The sequence below is a fragment of the Daldinia vernicosa genome (assembly GCF_022497035.1).
Source record: "Daldinia vernicosa strain CBS 139.73 unplaced genomic scaffold F5Y00scaffold_49, whole genome shotgun sequence".
Classification (NCBI taxonomy): domain Eukaryota; kingdom Fungi; phylum Ascomycota; class Sordariomycetes; order Xylariales; family Hypoxylaceae; genus Daldinia; species Daldinia vernicosa.
In genome coordinates this window covers 235732-242435 of record NW_025953965.1, presented here as the reverse complement: position 1 = coordinate 242435, position 6704 = coordinate 235732, and the positions used below count along the sequence as shown (strand labels likewise).

The 6704-nt window shown below is 41.3% G+C and overlaps 3 protein-coding genes across 3 annotated transcripts; 1 reads left to right on the top strand and 2 right to left on the bottom strand.

Moving 5' to 3' along the window:
- Positions 1 to 1412: 1412 nt before the first annotated feature.
- On the top strand, positions 1413 to 2523 carry F5Y00DRAFT_245144 (uncharacterized protein). The gene has a single exon (XM_048008927.1). It carries the CDS (start codon positions 1454 to 1456, stop codon positions 2408 to 2410), a length of 957 nt encoding a protein of 318 aa, XP_047861945.1. The 5' UTR covers positions 1413 to 1453; the 3' UTR covers positions 2411 to 2523.
- A 1107-nt stretch (positions 2524 to 3630) lies between these two features.
- On the bottom strand, positions 3631 to 4065 carry F5Y00DRAFT_265059 (uncharacterized protein; the record flags this gene model as incomplete). The annotated part of the gene is made up of 3 exons (XM_048011747.1): positions 3631 to 3722; positions 3785 to 3867; positions 3968 to 4065. 3 exons carry the CDS (start codon positions 4063 to 4065, stop codon positions 3631 to 3633), a joined length of 273 nt encoding a protein of 90 aa, XP_047861944.1.
- A 1179-nt stretch (positions 4066 to 5244) lies between these two features.
- On the bottom strand, positions 5245 to 6444 carry F5Y00DRAFT_153494 (trimeric LpxA-like protein). Its single transcript, XM_048004568.1, has 3 exons — positions 6298 to 6444; positions 5998 to 6233; positions 5245 to 5902 (listed from the first exon to the last, which is right to left on the bottom strand). Exons 1-3 carry the CDS (start codon positions 6334 to 6336, stop codon positions 5584 to 5586), a joined length of 594 nt encoding a protein of 197 aa, XP_047861943.1. The 5' UTR covers positions 6337 to 6444; the 3' UTR covers positions 5245 to 5583.
- Between the last annotated feature and the right edge of the window lie 260 nt (positions 6445 to 6704).

Sequence of the window (6704 nt, the reverse complement as noted above, 5' to 3'; positions counted from 1 at the left end):
GTTTAAATTTTATTTAAAATATAAATAATATATAAATATTAATAATAAATAAATTTATTATTTATTAAAAAAAGTAAATAAAAAATAATAAAAATAATAAAAAATAGAAATATAAAATTTTTTAAATTTTTTAATATTTAATAAATATTAAAAATTATTTTAATAACTTATAAAATTTCTTTACAACATTTTTTAATAATATTTAAATAAATAATCTTTTATAAATATATTTTAATTTTAATATTTAAATAAATATATTAATAAATTGTATAAATTAATATGCAATATTTAAAATTATAAAAAAATAATAAAATATATTTATTTATTTTATTTAAAATAAATAATATATATAATATATAATATATATAATATATAATATATATAATATATAATATATATAATAAAAATAAAATAAAAAAAAAAAAAAAAAAATTAAAAATAATTAAAAAATTAAATAAATATCAAGAAAATTTTATATATTAAATTTAAAATATATTAACGTTTTAATTTATTAAATTTAACCAAATAAAGGTAAAATTCTTATCATAATTAATTAAATATTTTTATTCTTTTATTAAAATAAAAAACATATTTATTATCTTTTAAAATATTTAACAATTATAATAAAATAAAAATAAATAATTTATATAATTAAATTTATATAAAAATAATAATTAATATAATATAAATTTTTTAAAATTTAAAGAAAATTTTTAATTTAATTAATTATAAATGCGTTAATAATTAACTTTTTTTTTAATTTTAAAAAGTAAAGTTATTTTCGTTTATATATTTATAATTAATTAAATTATTAATTATTTTTACTTAATGGTTAAAAGCCGAATCACGTGCACTTTAAACCGTAATTTCGTTGATTTTTTTATTTAAATTTTAATATAATTTATATATAATTTAAGTAAAAGTTCGTAAAGTTATTAAGGTAAACGTAAAAAAGGTAAAAAAAAAGCGAGGTACGTACCCCGTTTTACTGCACGGGTAGCAATGGGCATACTACACGACTAGTGTTACTTTTTCGCATGCACGTTTCGAGGCGCCGTGTTATTTACAACCGATCCGCCGTACATAACCACCGTGCCGGTTTTTACGCACAACCAACTTAAATAACATGGCTTTTACAAGCCGTGAGGAACCTGCCACGTAAGCCACTAGCGAGCTCACCGCGGAACGAAGCCGCTTCCATGCCGCCAAAGGTTGCGGTCGCTAGACGGGTTGCAGTTCTCAGGGTTAGGGTTAGGGTTAAGGCAAGGAGGGTAATATAAGTCTCGAGGATATCGTCACGGACCGTCCCACTAGTCCCCTCTCGAAGCAGCTAGAACTTTGTTACAAACTTGGGTTTAGGCACTTAAGTAACTATACTCCAACAAGGCCATGGGTTGATCATGGAAAAGAAACCCGACTCCAACTTCACGAAGCCCCTGGCAGTACCAACGAGATGGGGAGTACCTTGCTTAAAGAGTTACCATTGCCCGATCTTATCGATACATATGTTAAGCATAATGTACTAACCACTGCAGACTCCGTTTGCAGAAATGAAATGGATAAAGCCATCCATATCTTTGGTGCTGAGGCCGCGATAGTGACGGTTCTTAAGCAAATTCTAGCTTCGATCGTACACATTCAAGGCCGGTTAGAAGAAGCCGAAACGTTATGGAGAGAAACTCTAGAGGCAAACGAAACGGCTCTAAGTAAAGAACATCCGAGGACATTAACCAATATGGAAGACTTGGCATCAGCGTATGCAGCTCTGGGGCGCTTCAAGGAGGCCGAGAAGCTCCAAGTGGAAAGTGTGGAGCTGAAAAAGAAATGGCTCGGAGAAGAGAACACGGAAACACTGGCAAGCATAGGTAATCTCGCAGTGACCCTAGAGGATCAGGATCGCGTTGTGGAAGCAGAAACGCTCCTGACCGGAGTCGTACACGCAGAGAGGAAGATTTTCGGACCCGGCCACCCCCGCAAGGTATCCAGCATGGGTCACCTGGCATCGGCACTCCTCGCACAGGGCCGCACGGCGGAGGCTTCAAGGTGGGGGTTAGAGGCTATGGAGATTAGCGAAGCGCTACAGGGGAGAGAGCATCATGAGACCCTTGGGGCCATGTCTATCATGGTGCGGGTCCGCGTGAACGAGGGTCAGCTCCAGGAGGCGGAGCTGCTGCAGGCGGAAATACTGGAGAGCGCGACCCGGGTCCTCGGCCGGGAGCACCCCGATACGCTGGTCTACTTGTATAATATGGCGCGCATCTGGAACAGCCTGGGCCGCCATGCCGATGCGAAGGATCTCATGAGCTCGTGTGCGGAACTTCAGGTCCAGGTTCTCGGACGGGAGCACCGAGACACAAGGAAGTCTTGGGCTGATTTGGAGGCACTGGGTCGATTGACTAACAACAGATAAACAAGAATTTACTATGAACCAATGATCCGTGCGTAACTCACAGAGTCAAGTTTGCTGAAATGTAGCTGTACGTTGCATATTGACTTAGTCTATCAACTGCGTGAATGAGGAGGGAGATCGTTCTTATATATACATTTCGTGCCAGGACACCATGTGCTGTATTCGAAGGTAGTCGCTTCACAACTCATCCCATCAAGCTTATAATTATAGAGTGGGTAAAGTAGTTGATGCGATTGCTAATGGAGCGAATATTGCTTAAAATTATGCCTCAGCTGTTTAAAATATCTTTTCTACATTTTGGCCCTTGGCTCTTAAAAAGTATACAGCCAAATTTGGGGAATCAGGGGGAGGGCCCCTATGTCTAATTAGATCGATACCACCTCTGTTATGGAACGCTAAAGCGTTTAGGTCTGGGCAACTGAGTGACTAGGTAGGACGACGCATTGTTATAATCGATGTACGGCTTTGGGGAATATGAAATAACCTTCACCTCGTAGAGTACCAAAAGCCGTGTAGCGCAATAGACATCGGACCCAGAACCAGACTGTATGCTGCGACATAAACTTCGCAGTACCTTGGAGTAAAGCACAGAAGGCGAAGACGATGCCGTCGAATATTCAAACATTTGGGCAGCTCTCGCAGCTACACAGTGTATGGTGTCGTCTAGAAAGTGTTTAGGCCCATAGCAGCTCGGGAGATAAGAGAGGAAAGACGAGGAAAGGAAGGCCCATCCTGGAAAAATGCAATAGGGCGTTCCGCGTTGACGGCAAGATCTACATTGGTAAAACTATGAAGATTCATTATGTAGAAGTTATAGATAATTCTACCCAAGAAAAAAGTGACTATATCAATGACTATGGGTGGCCGGAAAAATATGTTCTCCTGCAAATGAACCGCTTGGGGCAACGTCGCATTTAAGGCCTCGAGTACAGAAGATTTGGCAGCTTTGGAGAGATCTAAGTCTTCTCAAAGTTTCTCTCCGAGATCTTTGGCATCTGTGCTGTGCAGGCTGTAGATGTAGTTGGCCTAGGCATCCTTTTCCTTAATCGAGCTGTCCTTGAGATCGGTCGTGAGATTGGCCACCAAGAGACGGCCGCCTAGAAAACGCCAGTATTATGTCAGCCTTTCCCCAAGATATTGGTATCTCTAGGTAGGTAGGACGGATGTTGCTAGTGCTTTTCCAAAGGCGTAATTAGCCTCTTCTCACCGAAGTAATTAATTCACAAGTTGATATCAAATGTCCTGTTCATTTGGAGCTCTGTTGGATAGATGCTGTCTAAAGCGGCCGTACCGCAACCTTTCGCGATCATGGCTATTATGGGGAACTGTTAGAATGGATGATCAAGCAATATAGCCAAGTACTCGGTGTCATACCTCCGAGAAAAATGCTTGCCAGGCAGGCCAGCGCAGCTAGACATCGAGAAACCCATTTACCAACCTTGCCGACCTTTCGATGACTTCGGATACTGCGGTTAGCTTTTAGACAGCCGCCATGTCGATAGTAGAAACACTCCAGTGACGGGGGCACCTAAATATACCACGGAATAATTCACTTACTTCTGATATTGTGGAAGTACTCGGGGAGCGAGACGTCTCGTTCTACCAGTCATCTTCTTCGTCGCTCGTAGAGCTGGTGTTTTTCTTGCTTTAGTCATGGTGAGTAGCTAAAACGGGATGTCTTATACCTTTAGTCAATAGTCGCAGACAACACCTGATGGCTGCTAGCCATTGCTCAATTCATATATTTCATTCCCGTGGTACTGAAGAGGGCCACCGCCATTCTGAAGAAGAGGAATACGTTAGACCTAAACCCGCGCCAAAATCCTATCCCATATGCCTAGGTTAAGCGTATTTCAAAAGGGTTCAGCTTTTCGCAGTATACTTCCTTTTGGGGTGATCAACTACCACCTCGTATTCATATGGGACGTTAACAATATGAATCTCACATTCAACTCCTTCGCTATAGTTATACTTACTATCTACTACGTTATGTCAGCAGTGAGTAATAATACATTGTGTTAAACCGATACAAAGAGGAACATTTTACTGACATGTATCGTCTGGATCTAGACGGCACTGGCAATAAACTCCACATCTCCTACAGATGCAACCTGTGGCCAAACCTGCTCTTAACAGTCAGACTGTACTGGAATATGCAGTTTCTGTTCCACGCCTGCGGAGTACCGATGGCAATGTCTAGAACCTTATGTAGTCATGCGGAATAGGGATAGCTAAGGTGTATAGTGTCGTGTACGACTTTTAGATGGATGGAATTTGGAAAGTTCCCGGCTTGGCTATCGTTCGGCCCTTGGAGTAGGGGCTGTCACTCTTAGCATAAGCATGAAGGGTAAAAAAAAAAGACCGTTGAATATGGCTTTGATATATCCTAGTTTCCTTAGAGACTTACAAAAACCCATAATTTCTGTCCCAGCACATCCATGTGGATGTTAATACTTCTTATTAAAAAAATGCGTTCTTCTAAGTTGGGCCTTTAAAAGCTTATATGGGATGGCTATCAGTAACAGGCCATAGGCATGAATATACTTGAAACCTCCTTGAAGAAGCTTAGTCTAACGACTTTGTCTCGATACCAATTGTCTCCCATGATGAAATTAATACTCATGAGCACGTGACAACCTCAACAAACGTCTCCTAAATCTCCTAAGCGTTGCTAATCTTAGCTGCGGCACTTGCTATTGACATAGTTCGCCACTCACCCGAAAGAAAACCCACCACCTTATTTATCCATGATAGCGCGGTGTGCGTATTTATTAATCCTCACATCTCATATCTCATATCTAGCACATTAGCCCTCTTCGTTAGTGAAAGGGGTGATTTTGGGGTTGTATCGAGAGTAGCGCGTAATACGAGCCATTAAATCTGGCGAGTTCCCTCTACACAATGCGCCCAGGGAGCGCATGCGCTTCAAGTAGACGTTACCTTCAGGTCAGAGGACTGAAATGGTGCATGACGGATTCAATTTCGATCTGCGACTAGAGCGGCATGCCACTTAGCATTAAAGACGATTGACTTCGATGCGTCTTGAGAGCAGTCCTGATAGGCAATTGCGCCTAGGTCGGCCTTACCGCGATATTTGAGCACTTTGGTTATATATCCGATCATTAAGTGGATAGGGGCGTAAGAGCGCATATCGCACCAATAACGATCGTTAATTAGACTGGTAGCGGCTGTGGATTATTCCCGACCGTCTTGTACAGCTCTCGGAGCTCGAATGCCTCGTGGCCTCCTTCGGGGACCTCGCCGATAACTCGGGCTGGTTGGCCAGCGACGATGCTGAAGCTGGGTATGACCATATTTGGGGGTATAACGGTGCCTTCGAGGACGCGGACGTAGTCTTTAATGATAGAGAATTCGCCGACGACGACGTTCTGGCCGATGTAGACGTGGCTGCCGACAGTTGCTGCTTGGACGACGGTGCCCTCGCCGATAAAAACGTGGTCGCCTAATCGGAGAGGAAGGAAGGTGAAGGATCTGCAAGGTGAAAGGTATGGATAGTCAGCACCTAACTTGCAAGAAATATTGCGGGCTCTTGTAAACTATGTTCTTCCGAATTACGCGTAACTGACCCTTTGTATATGCGACCCGGAGGGCGCAAACAGCATCCTTTGCTCAGATAACAGTAGCGACCGATAGCCACGGCCGTATTGCTACCAGGAGCGGCGGCTGAGCCTGATACAGCTTGCCCAGTCCTCGCCAAATCGCCGCGAATCATAGCTTCGGCCTGGATAACGGTCTTGCCGCCTAGCATGATGTGCTGTGTTCCGATCAGGATGGCTTTTCTCGAGACCTTGTTCCCCGTATCCTATTGTGAGAAGAAATGTCAACTAAGCACTCCTATATTGCTTTATAATAGGGAGCTATCTTACGGTTTCGATGTACTCGCCTTTTGCCGGTTTTCTAGACATATTGACTGAGTTGGCGCGAGTAATAGTTGGGTTGGGATGTGGAATTGAAGAGGCTAGAGCTTAAGCTGGAAGCGACGCGAAGGAGTTACGATAGCTGTAACAACGAAATATGCAATCTAGAATTGTATCATGTATTTATCACGAAGTGGGGTGGATTTGAATTCATTTAACGGGATTCATGTTAAAGTGAATCGCCAACTTTCTAACCTTCAAACCACCACCATATTATAACTGTCACTTAACCGTTTAGGTAATTTTTAAATAGATTTCGAAGAAAAATATACAACTTGAGTTATACGATTTTACTATTCAAGTCCTACACCAACAGCCAGCTTATCCTTATTAGCATACATAGAGTCCATAAGTAG